This window comes from Megascapheus bottae, chromosome 9 (assembly GCF_031878675.1).
Source record: "Megascapheus bottae isolate mThoBot1 chromosome 9, mThoBot2.hap1, whole genome shotgun sequence".
Lineage (NCBI taxonomy): Eukaryota > Metazoa > Chordata > Mammalia > Rodentia > Geomyidae > Megascapheus > Megascapheus bottae.
Window position 1 is genome coordinate 68,988,561 of NC_143517.1, and position 25,445 is coordinate 69,014,005.

The 25,445-nt window shown below is 54.0% G+C and overlaps 3 protein-coding genes across 6 annotated transcripts in view; all 3 read right to left on the reverse strand.

Annotated features, from left to right (window-relative positions):
• Positions 1-622: 622 nt before the first annotated feature.
• Positions 623-5,489, reverse strand: Lrrc24 (leucine rich repeat containing 24). Its single transcript, XM_090339608.1, has 5 exons — positions 5,269-5,489; positions 3,520-3,764; positions 3,089-3,367; positions 2,695-2,863; positions 623-1,995 (listed from the first exon to the last, which is right to left on the reverse strand). Exons 2-5 carry the CDS (start codon positions 3,703-3,705, stop codon positions 1,049-1,051), a joined length of 1,581 nt encoding a protein of 526 aa, XP_090195734.1. The 5' UTR covers positions 3,706-3,764; positions 5,269-5,489; the 3' UTR covers positions 623-1,048.
• On the reverse strand, positions 5,489-6,717 carry C9H8orf82 (chromosome 9 C8orf82 homolog). Its single transcript, XM_090339639.1, has 3 exons — positions 6,332-6,717; positions 6,175-6,223; positions 5,489-6,032 (listed from the first exon to the last, which is right to left on the reverse strand). Exons 1-3 carry the CDS (start codon positions 6,479-6,481, stop codon positions 5,587-5,589), a joined length of 645 nt encoding a protein of 214 aa, XP_090195765.1. The 5' UTR covers positions 6,482-6,717; the 3' UTR covers positions 5,489-5,586.
• A 57-nt stretch (positions 6,718-6,774) lies between these two features.
• Arhgap39 (Rho GTPase activating protein 39) overlaps positions 6,775-25,445 on the reverse strand; it is a 62,916-nt gene continuing 44,245 nt past the window's right edge. For 3 of the 4 annotated variants that reach the window (XM_090339591.1, XM_090339592.1, XM_090339593.1), the window contains exons 4-12: positions 24,576-24,659; positions 21,466-22,831; positions 19,548-20,109; positions 12,642-12,734; positions 10,372-10,445; positions 9,314-9,513; positions 8,211-8,302; positions 7,548-7,717; positions 6,775-7,450 (exon numbers count right to left, since the gene is read on the reverse strand). In XM_090339591.1, coding sequence (XP_090195717.1) covers positions 7,256-7,450; positions 7,548-7,717; positions 8,211-8,302; positions 9,314-9,513; positions 10,372-10,445; positions 12,642-12,734; positions 19,548-20,109; positions 21,466-22,831; positions 24,576-24,659 — 2,836 coding nt within the window. In that variant the 3' untranslated portion in view covers positions 6,775-7,255. The remainder of the gene's footprint in view (positions 7,451-7,547; positions 7,718-8,210; positions 8,303-9,313; positions 9,514-10,371; positions 10,446-12,641; positions 12,735-19,547; positions 20,110-21,465; positions 22,832-24,575; positions 24,660-25,445) is intronic. The other variant, XM_090339594.1, reaches the window with a different exon arrangement.

The window sequence follows — 25,445 nt, forward strand, 5'->3', positions numbered from 1 at the left end:
GCCTCGCTGGCTCTGGCTCGGCTCGCTCCCGCACGCTCCGGCCCTGCTTGCTCCGGCCACCACTCGGTTGGGCTCCGCTTGCTTGCTTTCGCTCTCTGTCGCTTGTTGCAGTCTCGTCTCTGCCACTTCCGGCTTGGTTGTGTATGTGGGATACCGAGGAATTGAACCCGGGTCTTTGTGCATGCTAGGCAAGCACTTTAACCGCTAGGCCAAACTCCCGGGCCCCACTTCCGGCTTTTTTCTATGTATGTGGTACCAAGGAATCGAACCCGGGTCCTCATGCATGCTAGGCAAGCACTTTAACCACTAGGCCAAACTCCCTGCCCCTCCTTGGACTTTCTTAAGACTAGAGCTCTACCACTTGAGCCTCAGCACCAGTTCCAGCCTTTTCTATGTATGTGGTACCAAGGAATTGAACCCAGGCCTTCGTGCATGCTAGACAAGCACTCTACCACTAGGCCAAACTCCCGGCTGCACTACACCTATTCTTACATGGCTGACTGCACTCCCCTGCTTTGTATGGCTACATTTGGTTGCTCTCCACGGTCCTGTTTTCTGCAGGTATTTGCAGAATCCTGGCTGGGGGTGGAGAGGCAGGTCCTGGGCTGTGCTCAGTACTCCGGGGTTGATGTTGGGATGGGAGTCTCTTCAGTGTAGGGCCTCCCTTAAATCTGGGCACCCAAGTCATCCTCTGGGCTGGCTTTGGGACTAGAAGGTCGTCAAGGTATAAATAAACGTTCAGCGTGTCTGCTGCTTCAGTCTATGGATCTTCCCCCCTCCTGCCCTTCACCCGCCCCAGGATGGGCACAGCTCAACCCCGCTGACCTCACTCTCTGAGCAACTTGTTAGCATCGTCGGCTGGGCCTGAAAAGGGCCTCTGCGCCTCTCAGCCCCGACTCCCCAGCGAGGCGCGCACACACACAGCGGCCGCACCAGGGCACCTTGCACCTTTACTGAGCCTCGGGGCGCGGTCCCCGGCGGCCAATCCCCGGCGGCCAGTCCCCGGCGGCCAATCCCCGGCGCCCACGTCATCGGCGCGCGCCGCCGCTCAGCAGCGGCTCCGGTAGGCGACGCGCGGCGGAAGGCCGAGGCCTGGCGCGGGCCCCTCGGCCTGGCCGCCGCCGCCGCCGCCGCCGGCCGGCGCCTCGGCGGATCCCTGGGCGAACAGCGGCTTGGAGCGGTCGATGACGAACATCTCGTGCCCTCGCTCGTCGCGGAGCTCCTCCAGCTGCGCGAACGTGCCGGGCCCGTCCGAGTAGTCGTTGACGAACAGCGCGCCCTCTCCCGGCGGCGCCTGCGCCTTTTTCCTCCGTCGCCGGCGGCGGCAGATCATGGCGGCCAGCAGCAGCGCCGTGAGCGCCAGGAGCGCGATGGCGGCCGCGATGGCGGTCTGCGTGGCCAGGCCCAGCGCGCGGAAGGCCATGCTGCCACTGTCGAGCCGAGAAGCACTCCCCGGGGGGCGTGCGACGGGGCCTGGCGAGGACTGCGGCGGCCCGGACCACTGCCGGGACGCATTGACCAGGAGGCGGAAGGGCACGCGCGCCATGCCACCCGCGTTCGTGGCCTCGCACTCGTATTTGCCCGCGTGCTCCAGTGTGATGTTGGTGAGGAAGAGCATGCCACTGCCCGTGTCTCTAGCTGCGGGCCCTCCTAGGGCTGGGGCCCCGCCCTCGAGCTGGGTCTGGGCCTGGGGCCTGCCCTGGCGAGGCTGGGACACCTTCCTCCAGGTCACGAGCGGCTGCGGGTAGCCAGATGCCTGACAGGCCATCCGCAGGTCCTCCCCTAGACTGGCTGTGAGCTCCAGCGGCTGTACATGCACAGAAGGTGGAATGCAGATGAGGCTACTACCAGAGACTTCCAGAAGACTCTGCGTCGCCAGGCGTGGGGGCTCTGCACATGTGATCTTCTTGTCTCTGGAGCTGAGTAAACGCTGGCCTCCCTCCTTCATCCAAGTGCCCAACCAGTGGAGGGCACAGTCACAGCGCCATGGGTTCTCTGTGGGCAGAGCAGCCTGGACAGTTGAGGTTCTGCCAGCTGGGACAGAAGCCCTTTCTGACCATAGTCACTTTCCATGAAGTCTGAACCCATTAGGCTAGGTCATAACACTCCCCCCACTCACACACACCTCATGCCTGTCTTCAAGAAAGCACCTGCTCCAACGAACCTGGATCCCCAAACAGTTCCTACTGGGTGAATTTAGGTGCTCACGCACATTCCAGAAGCACGGAGACCTTGTCTTTACCCCCTAGTGAAAGTGCTCCAAATCCTGGCCATCTCCAGTTTGCCTGCCTCTGATGGTCCCAAAATACAAGAATTTCAATTTTGTCACTCAGTGGGGTGAGACCTTAGGTAGGTCTCTGGTCTGAGACACTACCTGCACTCTTACTGGTGGCAGTCCATTACCAAGTTTGCAGGTCTTTGCTTTGGCCCTTCAAAGTGTTAACCAAAGGTCTACCATAGGAGCCCCTCTACACCTGGACTTGTACTGAATGAGGCATGAATGGCCTGGTGGTAAACTGCTTGTTTAGCATGCACAAAGCCCTGCATTTGACTCCTTGATACCATATACACAGAAAAAGCTGAAAGTGGTGCTGTGGCTCAAGTGATCGGGCACTTGTCTTGAGAAAGCCCAAGGACAGTCCTCAGGCCCTGAGTTCAAGCCCCAGGACTAGCAAAAAAAAAAAAAAAATTTACCTGTAAGGCGCAGAACTTGTAGGCTGGCTAGGGGCTTCAGAGCCTCTCTGCTGATGGTGGCCAACTGATTCCTGCTGAGGTCTAGCAAGGCAAGAGAAGAGAGTCCAGCCAGAGCCTGGCTCTCCAGCAGTTCAATGCTGTTTTCCTGCAGATGCAGCTCCTGCAGGCGCTGAAATAGAAGAGTAGATTATCAGGAAAGAGTGCCCTCAGGGGCTGGGAATTTGGCTTAGTGGTAGAGAACTTACCTAAGCATGCACAAGGACCCAGGTTCAAGCCCCAGGACTGGCCCCCTCAAAAAAAAAAAAAAAAAAGATTTTCTCCCTCTTAAATACTCCAACCTACAGGGCAGTTGTGGGCATAGAAAAACCCTTGGGTTCTGGTTGTATGTGCTCACCGGTAAGTGCAAAAAGGTGAAATCCAGCAGCTTGGCCAGCTGGTTGCCTGCCAGATAGAGTACTCGCAGTTGGGCTAAGCCTGCAAACTCGCTGCCTCGCAAGCCGCGGAGCCTGTTGCCAGTGAGTGCCAGCTCCAGTAGTCTTGGCTGTGCACGGAAGGCACCTGACTCCAGAGTGTGCAGACTGTTGTTGTGCAAGTATAGATGGCGCAGGGCGGAGAGTGGCGCTAAGCTGCTCGGCTCCAGGCGCGCAATATTGTTGTCTTGAAGGAACAGGGTCTGTGGGTGGTGGTGGTGGTGGTGGGAGAGGTGTTAGGGGGTTGACTACAACAAGGGTATCCTGCTCTGGTAGAATGCCATGTCCACCCCGACCAGACAGACACTCGCGGATGCCCCCATCCTGCACATTTGAAGCCCACAAAGAGGCCCACCTGGGTGCCTGGGGGTATCCCAGACGGGATGGCGCGCAGACGGAGGGCACCGCACTCCACCGTGGCGCTGTAGCAGCGGCAGGTGGCAGGACAAACAGAAGCACGAGGTGTGAGCCCGGGCAGCGGTGACGGCAGCAGTAGCAGTAGCAGCAGACCCGGCAGCAGCGGGAGAGCCCCAGAGACCATTTTGGGAGTCCACAAAGATGCAGCCTGCCCAGGTTCTGGCCCAGGTGGGGTGAGACTCCCTGAAACACAGGTTGCCAGACCAGTGCTACCATTCTAGAGCCAGTGCATGAGTACAATCTAAAGACTCAAGTTGGAGGGCTTGAACTAGGGGCCTTGCACTTGCTGGGCTTGATTGCTCAGGGTTAGTGCTCTACTAGTTGAATTATGCCTTAAACCCAGCTTTTTTGCTGGTCAACTAGAGATAGTGTCAGACTTTTCTGTCCAGGCTGGTTTGAGTCTTGATCCAATGGACATCAGTCCCTGAGTGTCAGATTACAACGGGACTGCAGTCCTCAGCGTTCATGCTCTGATGTCAACTTCATGATCCAGCTGTAAAAACTTCAGGGAGGAGGTGGGCAGAACTGGCTTTATGGGGGCCATGAGCCACCAGAAAGTAAGGCACAGCTTCATCTAGACCACTGTTCCTGCTCTTCTGGGGTAGAGGTCAATAGACAGCTTGCCTACAATTGGAGCCTTTTTTCTCAAGTAACTGATAGAATTGGAAGATAAGGAAAACAGTGGAAAAATCAATAAAGGAGCAGTGGGCCTGCAGTCCCCCAAGGTGTTTCCCAAAAATTAGCCTGACTTTGGAGAAGTGGAAGCTGGGACGTTTAGGGGCCTTAGGTCACTAACTGCTTTGTTATTGTCAGGGTGTTGAGATTGAACTCATTTTCCCCTTGTCCCACTCAGTAACTGAATTTCCAGTTCACTTAGGTGTACTCCAGGAGCAATGTCCTGCGACTACAAAGGACTGCTTTAGTTCACTGAACAAATCGGTGACCCTAGGGATGGGAAGGCTGAGGTCCAGTTCCAGGCACAATGGGCATTTTTTTTTGTTCGTTTTTTTGGATGCTGGGGCATGAATTGAGGGCCTGGGCGCTATCCTTGTGCTTTTTCACTCAAAGCTAGCACTCTATCACTTTCTGCTTTTTGAGTCTCGTGGATTTTCCTGACTGCCTTTAAACCAGGACTCTCCCATCTCAGCCTCCTGAGTAGCTAGGATGACTGGTTGGTGGTTTATGCCTGGGCTAGTGAGCACCATTTTAAAGGCTTTTTGGCAGCGAAGCCCGTTCACCTCGATTGTGGGGCAGAGCTAGGAACAGACTTGTTTCTTAGCCTGCAGACTCTGGAGGCAGGTTCTCTACTCTGCCTGCTCTGAGTCAAGCGGCCCTGGAGTTGGTGTCCATCTGATTTTAAGCTGTGACTCGTGCGATGATTAAAGTCACTTGAGATGAGGTCATACAGCAATCCAGTTTAATAGCGTTGGCCAAGGCGGAGGCCCAGGCGTGAGGAGCCCGGGCAGCAGCGGGGAGGTCGGGGCTCGGCTCGCCTGCGCCTGGGGTGGGGTGGGGTGGGGTGGGTCCCCGGCCGGGCCTCCCGGGAGCCTCCCCGCAGGCCCGGCTCCCCGGCCTGCCCCCGCCCCGGTCTCCACCCCCTCCCTCCCCTCCGCCGAGCCGGCCTCTTCCCGCGGGGCCGCCCCCGCCCGTGACCCAGGCCCATGACCTTGGCCGCGCGCCCCCTCACCTGACGCCCCGGCGGCGAGCGGCTCCCCGCTGGGCCCGCGGCGGCCAGGCCCCGGCTGCGCACGCGCACGGAGCTCCGCGCCGCCTGCGCCCGCGGCCCGGGGCTGACGTCGCCAGCGCGAGCCAATCCCGAGGGCGGCCCGCGGTGTGGGGGCCCGCGGTGTGTGTGGGGGGCGAGGCCCGCGGTGTGGGGGGGGGCGAGGCCCGCGGTGTGGGGTCGAGGCCCGCGGAGAGGCAGCACTTCGGACAGCGCCGGGCGGGTCCTCGGCGCGCACGCGCCCTGGCGGGGGGACGCGGGGCGGCCGGGGGAGGAAGGGGCTCAGCCCTGCGGTGCCGCGGGCAGCAGCGGGGCCAGGTCCATCGTGAGGGCGAAGCGGCGGCCTTGCCAGCGCACGTACGAGGGCAGCGCCGGGACGCCCGGCTCGGACTCGAAGCAGGCGCTGAGCTCGAAAGCCAGGGCTGAGCGCACCAGGCCGACGCCGCCCGCGCGCTCCGGAGCCGGGTGGTACAGGCGCCCGTTGGCCGCCAGGGGCAGCAAGCGCGCCGGCTCGAAGGGCACCGTCAGGGCCTCGCCCCCGCCGCAGTAGGAGAGGCGCGGCGCCCCGGGGCCCGCGGCCAGCAGGTGCGTGAAGACCACGGGCTGGTCCTCGCAGCGCAGGAAATTGCGCTCTCTCCCGCACGGCGAGAGGAAGGGAAAGGCGGCCTCGTAGCGCCCGCTGCGGTTGGGTCTCAGGCGGGAGAAGAAAGTGACCAGGAACTGCGGGTCTGAGGGAGCAAAGCGCGCAGCTGTGGACCGCGCGGTGCGCGCCGGGCCTGGGCCCCGGCCCCCGCGGGCGGGGCCTGGGGTCCCGGCCCCCGCGGGCGGAGGCTGCCTCGCGGCGGGGCTCTCAGGGCGGCGCGGCAGTACCTTTGAAGCAGGTGACGAAATTCTTCATTTTGGAATCATCCAGGAAAAGCTGCAGAGGTAGGGCGGGGGCCGTGAGTCCCACGGGCGGGCGGGGACCCGGCCCTCCCCGAGGGCCGCCGCCTCCTCCTCAGCGCCCCCACCTCCCCCCCCCGCCCACCTGGCCCTGGTGGTCCACGTAGTAGAAGTACTCGCGGGTCCGGGGCTCGGGGCTCTGGCCCTGCGTGTAGGCGGCGCCGCCACCCCCGCTGCAGGCCCGACCTCCCCTCGACCCGGCCCAGGCCCGGAGCGCTCCGCCGCGCGGCCACATCCTCCCCGCCGGAAGCGGCCGGTGGGTCACCGAGGCGGGTGGTTGCGCGGACAGCGTCCCGCCGCCGCCGCCGCCTCGCGCCGTAGGTTCCGCCGCCCCGGAAGGAAGGGAGAGGCGGCGCCGGCCTCGGGGCCCACACAACTTTATTCACGCGAAGCGCCGCCGCCGCCGCCTCGTCCACGCCCCGGAGCCGGCGCCCCGCGGCCGACCAGCCCGGGCTCACCCGCCTCCACCAGGCGTGGGTCTCGGGCCGCGAGGCTTTTTGTCTTTTAATAAATAAAACTCTAAAAATATATTTATATATCTATATATATAAACGGAAGAAATCAAGTGTGACAACGGGCGGGGCCGCGGTTCCACCATGGAAAACTCGGGCGAGCCTGGGCGCCGCCAGGGCAAGGGGTCTGGTCGCAGGCCGCGAGGTGGGAGGACGGAGGGAGGACGGCTCAGAGACGGATCGGATCCGGCCAGAACGGGGCCGCAGTCGCTCTATTTATCGCTCCATACACGGGGACTAGGGATGGGATCCACCCTGGATCCAGGTACACCGAGAAAAAAATACTCTCCCCCACCCCCCAAGGACGCCGGCCCGGCCCCGAGGCCCCGGCCCGCAGGCCCGCGGGCCGCGCTCTGGCGGTGGGCAGCCCGGGTCGCGGGGCTCCGGAGACAGAAGGCACTTCTCAGGGCTGGCCGGCGTCGGGCGGGGCTCGGCATGCTGCCCCGCCGGGCCGCCCCCCCTGCGTGCGCCGCCCCAGCCCGAGTTGTGGCCTCGTGCTATAGCACGCCCTCCATGAAGCTGGTGTCCAGGTGCTGGATGAGCACACGCAGGAAGGACATCTCCTTTCGAGTGTTCTCGAAGATGATGCGGGGGTCATCCGACTGGCAGCGGAGGCAGTTGGGGGCCATCACCATGGCCAGGTTGCTGACGTCCATCTTGGTGATGGCCACATTGGCGGGCTGCACGAACACCTGCGGAGGAGCCAGGGGTGGGCCTGGGGCTGGGGGCAGGCCCTTGCCGGGCGCCGGGCGGCAGCGGGAGGGGCAGTCGGCCGGCCTGCCTGCCTACCTGGAGGAAGCGGATGAGGTAGCACAGCACCATGCGATTGATGCGCGGCAGCGCGTGCACCACGGCCACTGCAGCCTCCGGGCTCTCGTAGTGTGCGATGCACTGCTCGTAGAACTCGTGGGGGATCAGGGGCTCCTCCAGCTCCCTGTACCACAGCTTCAGCAACGACGCTGCGGACAGGTGGTGCTTAGTTTGCTCTGGGGACTTCTGAGCGGAATGGCAGTGGGGGGAGGCGCTAGGCCATCTGGAAAGGGGTCCCCTTGACCAAGGTGGGTTGGACCCAGCCAAGACCCTAGAGATGCTCAGGGCTCAACTGCCTGGGCTCAGTCCTGGAAGCATGGAGAAGTGTGCCTGTGACGACTGCAAAATTGAGTTTCTTGTTGCAGCACCTGCAGAAACAGATCTGGAAGGCTACAGGCAGAGCCACCGGCTGGCTAGGATGAACCAGGGTGCCCCCAGGACAGTAAGGGAGATTGGGCCAAGAAATGCAGCCACTGCGGGCCTAAGAGGCTATGGATGACACCTCAGGAGGATGAAGTAGATGGAGGCCTTGGCCTGAATGTCGGCCCTTAGGGCTGTACATACAAATCCATGTCGTGGAACCTTTTAAACCCTATGGTCTGGGCCAGGCCTACCCTGTTGTTGAGTGGTTTAGGGGCTCACCAGGGACGTGGGGGTCTTCCAGGCCTGTAGGTACCTTCCACTGATCCACTTGCAGCTTCAGGGCATTTACCTCATCAATGTCTCCAGGAACCCTGAGGAGCACATGGCAGGCTCAGACTGGGGTTGACTTACCATGAAGATGGTGCACAGACAGAGAGCTTTAAGGCCCACCTACTTCAACTGCCATCTCCTAATGGAGTGATTCTAGGCCTCAGTCTTCTAGGGTCATGTGCCATGCACTCGTTAGTGGTATGGAGTTCTGCCAGGCCACTGGCTGTTCCCAGATCATCTTCTGGCTTCCCTATGCAGCTTGCTGCCTCTCCATGTAGGCCACCATGGGCCAAGCTCACAAGTCTCAGCTCCCCAAGATGTTTTTTGGAGCCTGGGTATCCCTGATCCCAACAAACAAGTCATTACAATAGCTGAAACAATGGGTAGGCAAGAAGTGCCGCTGGGCTTGGGGGCTCACGCCTGCAATCCTAGCTACTCGGGAGCCTGAGATCTGAGGATCAAAGCTCAAAGCCAGACAGGGCACTAAAGTCCATGAGATTTCTTTTTTCTTTTTTTTGCCAGTCCTGGGCTTGAGCTCAGGGCTTGAGCACTGTCCTTGGGCTTTCTCAAGGCTAGAGGCTCTACCACTTGAGCCTCAGCACCACTTCTGGCTTTTATCTATGTATGTGGTACCGAGGAATCAAACCCGGGTCTTCATGCATGCTAGGCAAGCACTTTAACCACTAGGCCAAACTCCTGGCCCCAAGTCCATGAGATTTCTATCTCCAATGAACCACTAGAAAACTGGAAGTGGTGCTGTGTCTCAAGGCTTAGCCTTGAGCTGCCACCACTAGGAAAGAAGAAGCTATTCTATGTTGAGTCTGGCAAGCCAGGGGAATGGAGAAGAAGAAACTAAGTGCTAGACTAGCTGTACCTATCAGGATTATGTTGTAGGTATGCCCTGAGGCAGCCCAACCCCTTGGCCACATGGCACCAGGATCAGCTTCCAAAAAGTGCCAGCTCGGAGGCAAGCATGGAAGCAGGTCCTGTCTGCCATCAGACACATACCTGTAGCCCACACACCCACCCAGGGTCTGGATTTGGTGCAGCACCTGAATATGCCCTCCGTCTGGTCACCATTCAGCGCTAGCACTTCTTCAGAGAGCCGAGTCTGTACCCAGGGCAGCTGTCGGTCGGGGTAGCGCTCCTTCTGCATACTCATAACTTCCTGCAGTGCACTACCGAACATTGATGGGCTGAACACGGCGTTCTTGGCGTGCCGGATCTCCTCCACATTGGGCTTCTTCAGCCCCTGTGAAGATAGCCCACATCTTCCATCCTGGTCTGGCCCAGTCACCTTTCTTCCATTCATCTACCTCTTTCACCAAGGATCTGGCAGAGTTATTCAGCTCAGGTACCCTTTCCTCCCTAAATCTCACTTCTGCCTTACAAGGTTCAGGGCAGCACAGATCCTTGGCTCAAGTCACCAAGGGGGTCATCCCTGTGGTCCATCTGTAACATCAAAAGCATCAAAAAGTCCCAGAGAGGTAGGATGCCAGGCTCTGGGGCGGGTAAAGGGGGATCCAAAGGAATTCCCAGGTAAGGATGGGCTGGAGGGATGGGGTCTAGGTGTGTGATATGACTGGGGCCTAGATGTCTTCTAGAGGAGAGAAAGGAGCTAGAGGGGACGTGACAGGATGGAGTAGGGCTGGCTATAGGAAAGAAGGGCTAACAAAAGGGCTAGGACTGGCTCATAAATCTATGGGTGGGTGGTGTTACAACATGGGTCCATTGTAGAATGGGCACCTGTCATAGCTCTTTTGGCCTGTTGTGACCATGCACAGTCCCTGCATCTTGTCACAAAAGCCAGGTCTTTAGGGAGTTGGTGAAGGCATGTTTGGTCTTCAGCCTAGGCTCTCTATGCCATATACCAAACAAAATAGGAGGCAGGTCCATTCCACTGTTAGAGCCCCTCATGTCCTCAACAGTCCACACCCTCATTTCTCTGAATTGCTCAATTCGAGGTCCAGGGATGAAATTGAGCCTTCTGAGGGGAAAGGCAGCAAAGTATACACAGTAGCCATGACTCTGCCAGCCAGCACACCCATGAGCCTTGCTGCTGTGCTTGAAAGTTGCCCACCCTGCCCCAATTCTCCCACAGTGCTTGTACCTTCTTGGCCCCTGTCAGAGCCGCCTTCTGCAGCTTGTGGTAGCAGTACTTGGCGTAGGTGCTTATCGCTACCCCTGGAAAAGAATGGGCATGGGTCAACCTGGTGTGTGGGGGGTATAGGAGAGGGACAGTCCTCACAGGGGCCCTAGAGTACAGCCAATCTGGTCAAGCTCCCAACCACCCCTGACCAGGACAGCAGCCTTAAACTTTCTCCCAGGCAATGTCCTGTTACAGCAGAGACCCAAATGGAGAGATTATGGGAGCACTTCCCCATATCGAAGAACCAGGCTGGGACAGTCCTCTGCCAGCTCACCCACCTCTCCCAATGCAGAGACAAAGCCACTTCCCTGTGAGAGTTCAGAGGCAGTCCAGGGCATGTTCTGAGGCCTAGAGTCCCCAGGCCCACTCTTCCCTTCACTGGCTGGCCCTAGGGAGCCTCCTTGGCTTCTGATGCTAGGCAGGAGCCTCTGAGGCAGGCCATAAGCTACCATGAGGAAGTTGCAGTTCTTCTGCAGCTCTGGTTGTTCCGGGGTTGACAGAGTGGAGGTGGTACGGAATATCAATGTGTTAGGGAAGAGGCCCTGTGGAGATGCCAGAATCCCACACCGAAAGAAGGCCCTCCGGGCTCATTCTGATACTGGAGTACAGCTTCCTCTCCTCAGGAAGGGGCTTTCTGGGACTCAGCCTCAACAGTGGAAGTTCTAGTTGGTAGTTTAGTAGATAGGGTAGGTGGAAAACAGACCAGGACACAGTGTGAAGGGGAAAGCCTGTGTGGGTGTGGCATCTGCCTGGTCCCAGCAGGAACAGGGGGAGGCAGCTGAAAGACCATGTTAAGAGGTATCCCAGGAGCCTGGAGTGTGGCCTAGGGGTAGAGCGCTTGCTTGCCTAGCATGCAGGAAGACCGGGGTTCAACTCCTCAGTACCACATACATAGAAAAGCCAAAAGTGGTGTTGGGGTTGCAGTGTTAGAGCTCTAGCCTTGAGGAAAGCCCAAGGACAGTGCTCAGGTCCTGAGTTGAAGCCCCAGGACTGGCAAAAAAAAAAAAAAAATCACAAGATAGGTCACTAGTGGGGACTATGAGCACCCGGGTATGGCTGCCCCTCTTCTGGAAGTGCCCGTACCTACCACCTGACGTCTGGGCTTTCAAGTGGAAATATTTTTGCCTTTGGAAGTCCTTTTTTTTTTTCTTCTTCAGATTTCTGAGTATGCGGGGATTCCTGGATCCCAGTTTGCAAAAACAAGTATCTTAGTCCATGAGAACATTTTATTTTCTAGCTATCATAAAATAGCTTTGCAATTCACTATTTCTGTGAAGGGAGTTATTTAATCCAAGTGAAAATGGCAAAAAATTTACCAGCTATTCAAGTCCTGGCCCACATTCCTCAGCTCCATGGGAACCACAGCCCTTAGCAGCCAGGTCCTAGTTCCAGCCCCAGCTAACTTTGAACAGTACTAGAACTACTGACCACAGTCAGAGGCTCTTTTGTTTTAAAAGAATGGATAGTATATAAGCAACAACGCCAGCACCAAAGCAGCACAGTGCAGCAACTGGTAACATGGTCGCGAGCAGCTGAGGTCTGACAAAGGAGCTAAACCTGCTACTTTCTGCTCCTGTGAGAAGATGGACCCTCATCTTCTGCTTTAAAACCTCTCCATGTGGCAAACACACAGGCCTTTAGCCTATGTCTACTTGGGATGAGAGCAGCCTCCCGGGATCAGGACTTCTCAACTTGCATAAGGTCTGATAAACTTATTACCTTGCCTGGTTCCGGGAGGGCCCGTTCCCTACTTTACACTGCAGTTTGCACTGTTCTGTCCAGTTCTACTCAAGGAACACAGGAGTCTGCATCCTATAGCAACAAGACTCTCATGCATTGCTGGTATCTGTCCAGCTCCAGTCCACATGAGGCTTTACCAGAGGACACATTCCCTTATGATTTCTGAATGCCAGACATTATTTACCTATCCCAGAGGACCCTGGTTTGGACGGCCCCTTCATGAGCTTTACCTTCCATCACTCATTCATCTCGAGGCACCTCCAGGTGCCTCCCGGGCTATTCCTCATGCCAATGCCCATCAAGAACCCCGCAAGCAAATTGGGAATTGTTCTGGGAACCATCAAGAAATGTGCAGGAAAGAAGTTTGCCTCCTGACTTGCCCAGGCCTGAGGTTAGTGCCCCTCCCCCAGCCGAGAAGCAGTTAGAGAAGAGGCGGCCAGGCGGCCGTGGCTGCAGAGCAGAGCGGTGCAGAGGCGGCACCAAGGCCCTACCATCCGGCTCTTCAACATAAGGCTTGGGTTTCTTTCTCAGTTTGGACTTCTTCTTACTGTTCCTTTCCAGAAGCTCTTTTATGTGCTGTGTCACTGGAGAGCAAACAGAACCATGAGGACCACAGGACACAAGCCAGGAACCATTGCCCACGTGGCAAGGAGGCCCCTGGGCCTGTTGGGGGCTGTCTCCATGCAGCTAAGCACTAAGGCAGGTGATGGTATGCAGACCTGTGCATTCATGGGGCTGGAGGACAAGCAGGACCCTGCCCTTCTCCCCACAGGGATCACAAACATAGCTGGAAGGCGAGTTTAGGTCACCAATGCAATCCTCTGGCTCACTGAAAGCCTGGAGTGAGTGACCTGGGATGACGCTCAATCCCCCTGCCGGTCCATGACTATAAAACCAAGGGACAGGGACTAAGGCACTGCCGTGAGAGGTGCAGCTGGGCTGCCTCCTATTATCAGTGGAGTTCCTGGTGCCGAGTTCTCTAGCTGAGGTCATGCCTGTCAGACTTCTGTACTACTCTGTCAGACTTCTGTACTACTCTTTCTGCCATTTCCCTCCACGTACTTTTTGAAGGAAGCCACAAGGAAGGGGTAGGTTAGAATTATAGATACTTGCTTTATACTTTCTAGTTATAATCCAGTGTGACTGTTTTGTTGCTCACATTGTCCCAGCTAGATAACGGGTATATGTGTGTTAGGGGGAGGGGCATGTAGTTGGGCTTGAACACAGGGCTTGTGCGCAGCCCTAAGCTCTTCAGTTCACGTTCTACCACTTGAGCCACAGTACCACTTCCTGTTCTCGGTGGTTAATTGGAAATAAGAGTCTCACTCTTTTGTGCCTGGGCTGGCTTTGAACTGTAATCCTCAGAGATCAGCCTCCTGGGTGGCTAGGATTACAGGAGTGAGCCACTAGCACCTGGCTTTTTTTGGGGGTGTGTGTGTGGGGGGGAGGGTGGTCCTGTGGCTTGAACTCAGGGCCTGAGTGCTGTCCCTAAGCCTCATTATGCTCAAGACTAGTGTTCTACCATTTGAGCCATAGGGCTACTTCCTGGTTTTGAGTCTCATGGGCTGACTTCTAACTAGGACTCTCAGATGGCAGCATTGTCAGTAGCTAGAATTACAGGTGTGGACTAATGGAGCCTGGCTAGGACTCTTAATTTAGACTATTCTGGTAATGTATGTCATTTGAGCCCTAGTGTTCTGAACCCAAAGTGAGTTTTTACTCCATTACAGTTGTTTCATTTCTTAATGAGACTTTCAACCAATAATGTTTTTGTGAGCTTCAGGGTGATAAATGACACAGGACCCTTGTTCTGCCCTTTTAAGGCTGTGCTACCTGTTTCAGCGTCTGAATTTACCCACCTGTTTAAGATCTACTTTTCTTGGTCTGCCAAGTCGTGTTTCTGCCACTTATCCATGTGCTTTCCAGCTTTTAAAACAGCTGCTTTTCCTTGCCCATTCTCTTTGTCATTGTAGTGAAATACGTGTAACATAAAATTTATCATTTACATCTTTTTCCTGTTTTCCTTCTTCAGGTAGTGCGGCTTGACCCAGGGCCCAGAGACTTTTCTGCTCATAGCTGATGGTGTTTTGTTGCTTGAGTCACACCTTCACTTCCAGCTTTTTTCTGGTTATTTCAAGAATTATGAAGATTTATCTGCATAGGCAGCCTATAAACCATGGTTCTTACAGGTGTGAGCTACTGTTTCCCAGTCCATTTCAATATTTTTATTTACTTTTGTGCCAGTTCTGAGGATGAACTCAGGGCCTAGACATTGTTCTCGAACTGTGTTTTGCTCTACCACTTGAGCCACAGCTCCACTTCCAGCTTTTTTGGTGGCAAGTTGTAGTTAATCTCATAGATTTTCCTGCCCCGGTTGGCTCTGATCACAACCCTCAGATTTCAGCTTCCTCTGTGGCTAGGATTACAGGCAAGAGCCACCAATGGCCAGCTCATTTTAGCCATTTTTAAGCCTATAGTTCAGTTGCAATAAGCATACTCATACTGTCATGAAACCATTACTACTACTCATCTCTTAACTTTTTTTTTTTTTTCACTTTTCCAAACAGAAACTTTTCATTAAAAAATTAACTCCTGGGTCTGGGAGTGTGGCCTAGAGGTAGAGTACTTGCCTAGCATGCATGAAGACCTGGTTTCGATTCCTTGGTACCACATATATTGAAAAAGCTACAAGTGGTGCTGAAGCTCAAGTGGTAGAGTGCTAGCCTGGAGAAAAGCCCAAGGAAGGTGCTCAAACCCTTAGTTCAAGCCCCAGGACTGGCCAAAGTAAGTAAACAAACAAATAAAATAACTCCTTATTCCTTTCTATCTCTTGGCAGCTACCATTCTACTTTTTATTCATGAACCTGATGATTCTAGGGTCATCATGGAAGTGACATCATGGCCTTCTGAAACAGGATTCTTCCACTTATCATGATGTCCTCAGGTTCATCAATTTTACATGTGTTGGCAGAATGTCCTTTTTCTTTTTTTGCCAGTCGTGAGGCTTGAACTCAGGGCCTGGGCACTGTCTTTGGGCTTTCTCAAGGCTAGAGCTCTACCACTTGAGCCACAGCACCACTTCCAGCTTTTTCCTATGTATGTGGTACTGAGGAATCGAACAAGGGTCTTCATGCATGCTAGGCGGTGAACACGATACCACTAGGCTTCAATCCCAGGACCTGACATAAACAATTCTCTCTCCCTCCTCCCCCCACCCCTTGTGCTAATACTGAGGCTTGAATTTAGGGTCTTGTATTCTTGCTTTGCCTTTTTGCTCAGTTAGCACTCTACCACTTAAGCCACACTTCCCATTCTAGCAATTCTCTTTCCTGCAATTCTCTCTCGCTCTCTTTTTTTTTTTTTGTCCGTCATGGGACTTAAACTATAGGCCTGGGCATTGTCCTTGAGCTCTTCAGTTCAAGGTTACAGTCCTACCCATTGAGCCATAGCACCCTTCCTGCAATTCTATTTTTAACTATTGAGGAATCACCGTATTGTTTTCCTTGTACTTCTTTTTTTGGGGAGAGGGTGGTAATTGTGGGGCTTGAACTCAGGGACTGAGCACTGTCTCTGAGCTCTTTTTGCTCAAGGCTACCACTTAGAGCAGGGCTCCATTTCTGGTAGTTAAATGGAGGTTAAGAATTTCCCAGACTTACTTTTCCAGGCTGGCTTTGAACTACGATTCTCAGATTGTGAATAGCTAAGATTATATGAGCCACTAGCACCCAGCTCCTTCTATGGGTTTTATCTTAAAACAAAAACACAAAAAACAAAACCAAAAACAGGGCCGGGAATTTGGCCTAGTAGTAGAATGCTTGCCTACCATGCACGAAAACCCAGTTTGATTCATTGGTACCACATACACAGAAAAAGCTAGAAGTGGTGCTGTGGCTCACGTGGTAGAGCTCTAGCCTTGAGAAACCTTAAAGATAGTACTCAGGCCCTGAGTTCAAGCCCTGTGTCTGGCAAAAAAGAAAAAGGTTTTGTAGTGAAAGTTCAAGGTGGAAAAAGAAAGTAGAGATTTTTGTTTTTAAATACTAGTAGGATTTGAATGTCACCCTGGCCTTGCATGTGCTCTACCCACTGGGACATACCTCTGGGCCTTTTTTTCCTCTCTTCAGTTATTTTTCAGATAGGGTCTTGCTTTTTTTTTTTTTTTTTTTTGCCAGTCCTGGGCTTGAGCTCAGGGCCTGAGCACTGTCCTTGGACTTTCTCCAGGCTAGAGCTCTACCAATTGAGCCTCAGCACCACTTCTGGCTTTTTTCTATGTATGTGGTACTGAGGAATCGAACCCGGGTCTTCATGTATGCTAGGCAAGCACTTTAACCACTAGGCCAAACTCCCGGCCCAGGGTCTTGCTTTTTTTTTTTTTTTCAATCCTCCTCTTATTCTTCCAGCGTAGCTTGAATGACAGACACATGTTGGTTGAGAAAGTGTCTTACTAACTTTCCATCAGGGTCAGTCTTTTATTTTTTTTCTAGGCAAGAAAGAGAACTTTATTTTCCTAAATTGCAGGCCCCTAGCTCAGGTTGGAGGTTGCACGTGGCCGAAAAAGGCCTGGGTGAATCTTGAATTACTATCCCCCCGATCTCTGAGTAGCTGGAATTACAGACATACACTACCACATCAGTGTCTGATTTTCACTGAGGCTGGCATCAAATCCATGGACATTCTTGTCACAGTCTCCCAAGTGCTAGAATTATAAGTGAGCCACCATGTCCTGCTCAACCTGCCCTCTTTAACCAGAAGCTAGGAGAGTCTTGCTGAAAGCATGAAATAGTTTCCCAAGAGGCTGATGCAGAATTGCTCCTTCATGGAACTTTGTATCCACTGGCATGTGCTCCTTGATATCTAGGCTTGTCTTCGTGCAGGGATCCTGGGAGACACGTGGAGCACATAGGTGCTACCATCTAAGATACAAAGTTAACTTACTTGCCTTGGTTTCTGGGGTGGTGACCATGCAATAGATACCACAAAGATGCTGGTGAAGAAATCATATGTTCACAAAGTTTTCTCATGGACTTACACTGGAGGCAGGCAGTTTGGAACAATGCATCAAAACACAGGAGCCATGGGGCCAGGAGTTTGAACTAGTGGTAGAGTGCTTGGCTAGCATGCACGAAGATCCAGGTTAGATTCCTAGGTACCACATACGTAGAAAAAGCTGGAAATGGTGTTGTAGCTCAAGTGGTAGAGCTCTAGCCTTATGAAAGCCCAAAGGACAACGCTCAGTCCCTGAGTTCAAGGCCCAGGACTGGCAAAACCAAACAAACACAGGAGCCAGACTCGGTTCTGACACCTTTATCACATGTACTAAGACAAGTGCCTAGCCTCGCTTAGGTACTTGATCTCTTGATTGCAGTCTCCTTTTTCTAAGTGCTGTGCAGCAGGTTAGCTGGTCCTCCAGAGCCTAGGTTGCAGCCTTCTGGGTTGGTAAAGTCAGTCTTCCTGAATAATAGCCAAAGACCATGTTCTTGACCTATTATGTTGTTTGCACATGAAAGGTGGGAACTTTCAGGGACAGCAAGCTTGCTGGAGAGAGCAGCATGAGGCCCACTGAAGAAGGGATCGTCACTCTCATTGTGGAGATCTCTCCTCAGGCTCCAGGCCAAGTTGGAACTCAGACAGATAAAGCTAGGACTGGCTCTAGGGGCTGGAGATGGAGTCCTGGCTAAGAGGGCAACACAAGTATCACCACCTGGATGCCAGTTACCTGCTGATGGGACCATATAGAGAGCCTTGGCCCCCAGACTGGACTTACAAATTAGGATTCCAGGACTCTTTAGTACAGCTGTGCTTCTGGCAGTCCTGACTGTTAGGATAACGTCAGCTGCATGCTTGCTGGTCGGTGGGCCCAACCTGGGTGGGGAATCTTGGGTGTCTACTTCCAACTATTACCTTGCTTACTTTCACCAAGTGTACTCCTGAGTGCCTGCCATGGAGCACTGTTGGGTTGGGCAGTGGCCTATGGATCTATGGCCTCTAGATCAAGACACATTTGTTCTCTTGTTTTTTTTTTGGGGGGGGGACATATGTTTGGGGTCAGTGGTAAGGTTTGAATTCAGGAACTTGTACTTGTTATGAAAGGACTCTTACATGTGAGACACAGCCCCATCTCAATGTCTTTTCACAAGAAGTGGTTTAGGCAACCTATGAAGCCATCGCAACACAGCTCCTAGGACTTTCCTCTTGCTCCTAGAAAGGCCTGAGGACCAGTGATTGGGTTCCCAAGGCCCTACTCAGCCTACTGGCTCAAACTCAGGCTGCCTGGCACCTAGCTTTGGTATTCGATATGGGTGTGGGAGCCAAGGCCATACACTAGGCTATGTAGTTGCTGGAACCTGTGTTGAAAAGTATATGCATGGGGCTGAATCACTTGGGTCGAGAGTTCCTCCACAAGGGACTGAGGTTCTCTGCAGTGATCATACCAACATACCTTTCCCAGGAACCCATCTCTTTTCTACAGCCACTGTCCATTTTCATGTACACACACCAGCCTCACAATCTGCTTCTTCTATACCTGCAGGGAAGGTTCTAGAAATCTCTGATGAGAAGCTCAGTGTATACAGAGTAAAGGCTGGCATACCCTAGGTTTCACTTTCCTTCCTGAGAAGCAGTGCAGAGTGTCTGGTCTGTGGGTATGAATGGGTATGCATGTTCACATATTAATTCCATGGCTATGCTCTATCGGTGTGGTACACGGCCTGCTGCACACAGTTGCGTAGGGCCCTGCCTTGTTTCCAATCTGCCAGAGCTCAAGTCAACCATCTGATTGACAGGCCATGCCTGGACCCAGGCACATCACCTCTGGCCCCACAGCCACCTTCTGAACCCTGAAGGCAAATTTCAGCTCACAGTGCCCAGAGACTACTGGTCTGGTCTTATGCACATGAGTATTTCATGTGCCTATGAATTAGGGCTTGTCAAAGCATATGGTCACCATGCTCCTTCTTGCTCAGGCCTTTGGACAGGACTTAGAATACAGGTCTGAGCTTCCTTGGGCAATTGCTTGGGGTTGCAGGATGATGAACACCAAATGCAGACAGGGAGGTCAACTGATCACAGGGACTTGAAGTAGTGGACACCAGCTGGCTGAGACAGGAAGCCGCATGTCCTTATTTCTGCCAGGCCTGCCTAAGCTTTCCTCAGGCCCAGGCAGGGTTCCCTGAAGATACCCATGATACCCAATGGTTCTATGAGATACCCAATGGAAGCGGGGTGGGTCTTTCAGGGGACATGTATCTTTTGGGAGGAAGCCCTAATATATACAAGTGCTGCCTAGGAAGTTTCCAAGAAGCTGACTGGTTTTGCCCAGTATGATTGGGAACCCTTTCCATGCCCCTTACCTCAGTGGAGCCAGAGCCAGGGTGTCAATGGGCCTAGGAGGTGGGCCTTACCTTTGGTGTCATTGACAGGGTCCATGTGTCGGTAGATATAGCCCTCCAGGTAGGAGTGGAACTTCGGTGTGGGAGGAAAGAAGGCCAGGCAGATGGCCATGAGCTCCCAGCCCCGAGCTAGGCTCTCCAGGCGGAAGTTCTCAGTGGTCTGCCTGCACAGCTGGATGTACAGCTCATCCCGAAGACCCTGTGCACTCCAGCCTTTGGTGGCAATCTCCAGGGCCACATGCAAGGGGTCTGTCTTGGCTCTCCGGTCACCCATGTACATCTGGATCAACTTGAAGATCTCGCAAGCCTCCTTCTTCACATGCCGGTCACTGGTCACAATCATGGGCTTCTTGATGGACTCACTGCTCCAGGCCAGCATGTTGGCAATGGACACTCTCCGCCGGAAGAGGCCCTGGGTATGCTTGTTAAAATGCTTGGAGGCCCAGTTCTCGATGTCTGTCTCTGAGGAGGGCTTTCGTAGTGTGAAGGTGGGGAAAACACAACTGGAGCTGGGTATTGCACTGCGATTCTGCCGGCTGCTCTCAAACTGGGCACAAGCACCAAGGTCTTCAGACTGGGAAGGACAAATGTGGCTGGGCCATCAGGGTGAAGTAGGCTGGCCAGCCAGTCTCACCTAGACTATAATCTTAAGAGCTCCAGCATGGCCTGCCTAGCAGATACATCCAAGAAGCCAAGCTCGAACTTCTGGGGCAGCCAAGTAATATAGCCTTGCTGTCATACTCCCAGGTGACTCTGCTTATGGTAGGGGAAGGTAAGGGAATCCCCAGTCGGGACATAAACTCATTTGTTGTCTCCAGTAAAGAGCTGACATCCCAATCCCCTCAAATGATGTTCTTGTCCCCACTCCCACCTCTGTGGGATCCTGGTGCTGGAAGAGATGCTGTTTCACTCTTGCCCTAGGACTCATCACTGCAAAGCCCTTCTGTTTGTTCTGCTCTGAAGACATGACTCTGGGCCCAAACTTCAGCTCCTGATAGAGGGTGGCCTTTTGCCTGCTCATTCAGTATTTTCCAAAGTTACCTCTTCTATCTATCCTGTTGACCCCCATATTTATAAGTAGAGGACAGAACAACTGACTATAAGTGGTTCCAGTGTTTCACTGAGGCAACACACAGTATTGCAACACTGGCTATAACAGCTGGCTGTCCAGCGGTGTGCAGGTGGGCTTCCCAGGCCTTTTGGTTATCATTCTGCTGGCTGTGGGCCCAGTCTACTGAGCAGACCTGGCAGACACAGGCCACCCTTCACCTTGGTTTCCTGGGATGCGGGCAACCCAGCATGGATGGTGGGGCCAGAAAATGAGAACAAGGACATTAGGCTGGGATCTTGGGACCTGGTGGTCTCCAGAAGAAAGCCTGTGGGCATGGTTGCTCAGGATCTGAGCCTATAAAATGAAGGTGAAGGTGGGATTCACAGGAGATGACTGACATGCTCTTGTTCTTGGCACCACATGGGAGAATGTGACCAGTTGCCTTTTGGCTTTAGTTTTAGCTATAGTTGTAACATCTGGGGACTATCTGGGCTGCCACACTTGTTAAAGAATGCCTGGCACCCCATCTTCCCAACTATTTGGGGATCCTAGTCACAGAACCGGTGTATCCCCAGTTACCATGGTCTTGTTTCTGAGTCTTGGAGTGAGGACAGACAAAACCTCCAGCTCTCAGTCCAAGTCAGTGAGCTACAAAGCCCCAGGACTGGTAGCAGTCTTGGGGGGCAGGGGCATCCTGCACCCATGCTTTCACTGTTCATGGTATATGAGGCCCTCACTCATCCTGTGGATGCTGCACAGGTGAGTCCATTCTGCCCTGTGCTGACCCCACTCTCCCTGTGCTGATCCCAGGCTTTGGGGCAGTACTTGAGACCCTGGGGGGCCCACAGACCCCACATACCCCACTACCTGACCCCTCACCTGTGAGGGGTGGAGGTAAGGTTCCGGTGAGGCCAGGTTGGTCTGCACAGAGACACTCTTCTCTAGCAGGATCTGGGGAAAGCCAAGCTTCTCGAAGGTGTTCCGTTTCCAGTGCTTGCTGTCTTGCTGGGCCAGTGCCTCATCCTCGCTGAAGGCACGCACTACTGGCCCAGGCATGGGCAGTGGCACAGCTCCATCACTCTCATACCCTGAGCCATCTTGCTGTGAGTCCCAGCTGCCCCTCTGCTTCATGTGGAAGTGCGCTTGCTGTGCTTCCCAAGCCAGCCGTGCCTGAGCCAGGAAGGGCTCAGCAGCACCCCGGGCCACATCTGCCTCAGCCTCTGCACGCTTCATCTGAGTGAGGCTGGGCCCACATGGGGAGCGCTCCTCAGCCAGAGGCTGCTCACTCAGCAGGTCACCTGGGCCATCAGTGGAGGCAGCACTGGGGACCTGGCAGAGAGAGGGCTTTCTACTCTTTCTCTTGCGAGTGCCTGGGGAGTAACCCGCGGAGGACATGGTGTCCTGCTGGCTGGACCAAGACATGGCATCCTCCTGTGTCTGGGGAAGAGGTGTGGGTGGCTGGCCCGATTGTGGTGCCTCTGGCCCCTCCATGGTACTATAGTCTCCAGACCTGACACCTAGGCGCTGGTCCCTCAGTAAGCAGGGGCTGGGCTGCAGGGAGTAGGAGCCACCACCTGGATTGGGTGTATACTTGTGTCTGGGTCCTGCACGAAGTTTGGGGCTGGAGCCTGCCTGCTCCACATAAACCAGCTGCCGTACATACTCCTTGCCCACTGGGCTGTACTCTAGGCTCAGAAAGCGCTCAGGGCACTTCTGCTTAGTGCGCACCAGCTGCTGGCAGGGGGAAGTAGGAGCCTGCTTGGCTGCTGGCAGGAATGGGCGAGTCTTTCGGCCTGGGGACCTCTGTGGTGAGCCCACCTGGTAGGGGCCACTGGCCTCAAACTGCATATCCATAGGGGGCTCATCATAAATAGGGGCCTGGTATTCCATGGGGGGTTCCTCGTAGAGGGGGGGCTCATAGCCATAGCGAGGGGAAGAGGGCTGAGAATCGCTTGAGGGCTTTCGAGGCTGCGCAAGCAATGGTGAACAGCTCCCAGAGAGTTCAGCCCTCCTCATGAATGGTGAGGGACGTCTCTCAGAGAAAAAGACAGTGCCATCTGAGTCAGGGGTGAAGGTCTGTAAGTTGGGTGAATGCTGGCTGCCAGAGGGTCTGCGGGAGCGCCCCCCAGGCTGGCTATCCAGGGGGTAGCCATTGCCCTGAGGGGCAAGGAAGCTGGGCTCTCTATCAGCAACTTTGATAAGCATTCGCTCCTTGGTGCCTGAGTTCCACCGCAGTGAGGAGGTCCTGTGCAGGAAGTGGACGGGCAGTTACTGGTGGTGATAAACGCAGTTCCTTTATCCAGCCTGGGGTTTCTTAGTGTATCCCCCGCCCCCTGCAATTTCAGGTGACTCCCTGTGAATCATCCTTCTTAGGGCTCCTCTATCTTCACTTGCTGCACCCAGCGTGGCTTCTAAGGCTGAAAGGTGGGTAGTGTCTAAAGGGTCTTCTCCACAGAACACACAAGCCAACAACAGATCTCACTCCTGGGCCTGAAGTCTGCCTGTGACATTGCCAATAGCCTTGTATGGCTCTACAAAAGTACCTCAGGCCTACTGTACTACCGAAGGCTTCTGTGAATCTCCTAGCTTTTGGCCCCCAGAAGACTAGCACCTGCAGAAGCTATGTACCCTCTGGGAGTTGCACTGTCTGAATTCTGACCCCTCACCTAGTAGGTTAGTGCTGAATATCTGGCCTCTTCTCTACCTTCCTTGCTCACTGATGACATGTGAGATACTACCACTGGGCTACAGTCCTGGGGACATGCAGACAATAATGCTCACAAATGTCCTATTCTACAGACCAAATGTTGGTACAGGCCCTGCATCCACATCTATGTCCATCACATCAGGTGGCCATACATTGTCCTGTCTGGGACTCCTAGCACTTCTTTTTTTTGGTCGGGCGTGGGGCTTGAACTCTGGGCCTAGGCACTTGCTATCCCTGAGCTTTTCAGCTCAAGGCTACCGCCCTACCCTTGAGCCACAGTACCACTTGGTTTTCTAGTGGTTAACTGGAGATAAGAGTCTCATGGTCTTTAGTGCCCAGAATGGCTTTGAACTGTGATCCTCAGATCTCAGCCTCCTGAGTAGCTATGGTTATAGGCATGAGCCACCACGCCTGGCTTCCTAGCACTTCTTGAATTCATGATTGGATAACTATTATTTTAAAAAAACAAACTCTTAAGCATTTTAAACTAGTACAATCACTGTGGAAGGCAGTTTGGAGATTCCTCAAAAAACTAAAGATAGACCTTCCCTACCAACATGAATGTGCTTAGTTCACAGTGACCATGAAGCTTGTGCCCAGACAATGAAATGATGCCAAGAGAAGCCACAGAACATGCCCCGTGCCCAGACAATGAAATGATGCTAAGAGAAACCACAGAACATGCCCCAACAGTCACACAGACACACTTCAGGACTAGGGCAGACTTAGATTCTCTTCCACACTCTGGATACATGAGAAGCAAACCTGAGAAACAAACCCAACTGGCCAAACAGCTAAGGACCCTCAGGTCTCCCAGTACTTTTCCCAACAACAGCATTGCTCAGGTCATCACTTTATGAATGGGATACCTGGCCACCCTACAGAACCTGGCCCTACATTTCCCACAGAAAGGCAGCGCTAGGAGGGAAAAACCCAGTAAGCCTGGAGACAATCCAGTCATCTTACCTGCCTAGCATAAGTACCAGGGTCCTGGCCTAGACTACCTAGGAGATATTCTCCACCGCCCCCCCCTCTCTGTGCCAGTCCTGGGGCTTGAACACCAGGCCTGAGCACTGCCCTTGAGCACTTCTGCTTAAGGCTAAGTGCTCTGCAACTTAAGCCACAGCACCACTTCTGGCCTTTTCTGTGATGGGGTACTGAGTAATCAAACCCCGGGCTTTATGCATGCCAGGCAAGCATTCTACCATTAGGCTACACTCCTGGCCCCCCTCCTGGAGATCTCTTGAACTAACAGATGCATGCGCCCAATGGCAGGCTCTACCTGTAGTGAAGGAGCTGGCTGTCCACACTGTAATCTTGGTAAACCTCATACTCCTTTTCCAGGAACACACCTGGTGGTGAAGAACTGAAAAAGCATAATGAACAGATGTGAGTATAAGTGAGCATGTACATCTGCCCCTAGGTATCCAGGGAATAACCTGTTTTGTTACCCCTCCCACAAAGTTAGTCCCTTTATCAGTCCAAATGGTATTCCTTCTTTCCTACACCCTCCTCCTCCCCACAGGGAGAATATAGTTGCCTGTCCAGAGCATATGAAGTCCTGCCTGGAAGTGTGGGACCAGCACTATCCCAGTTTTCAGTAGCTTGGATCACCAGAATGCAGAGCTGTTGTTCTGAGAGCTCAGAGATGGGGTCAGTGAGAGTTACAATGTCAAAGAGACATGACAAAACGACTGGAAGAGAAACGGCTAGAAAGACTTTCATGGGGACTATAATGGCTGGAGGGTTGGAGCTGGGCACTCAAAGGTACCAAACAAGCATCAGTGACATTTTAGCCTGATAAATATTCATAAGCCACGTGACTACATTATTATCTACTCTACCACTATGCCAAGCGCCTGGCCTCTCCTTAACCTTTCTTTTCTTCTTCTTTTTTGCCAGTACTAGCTTGAACTCAGGGCCACAGCACTGTCCTTGGGCTTTCTCAAGGCTGAAGCTCCACCACTTGAGCCACAGCACCACTTCCAGCCTTTTCTATGTAGTATGTGGTACCGAGGAACTGAACCCCAGTAGAATGCTAGGCAAGCACTCTACCACTAGGCCAAACTCCCTGCCCTGGGCCAAACTCCTGAGCCCTCAGCTTGGCCTTTTTTAACTTCACAGGTTCTGACCAACTAATTAGCTCCTGACC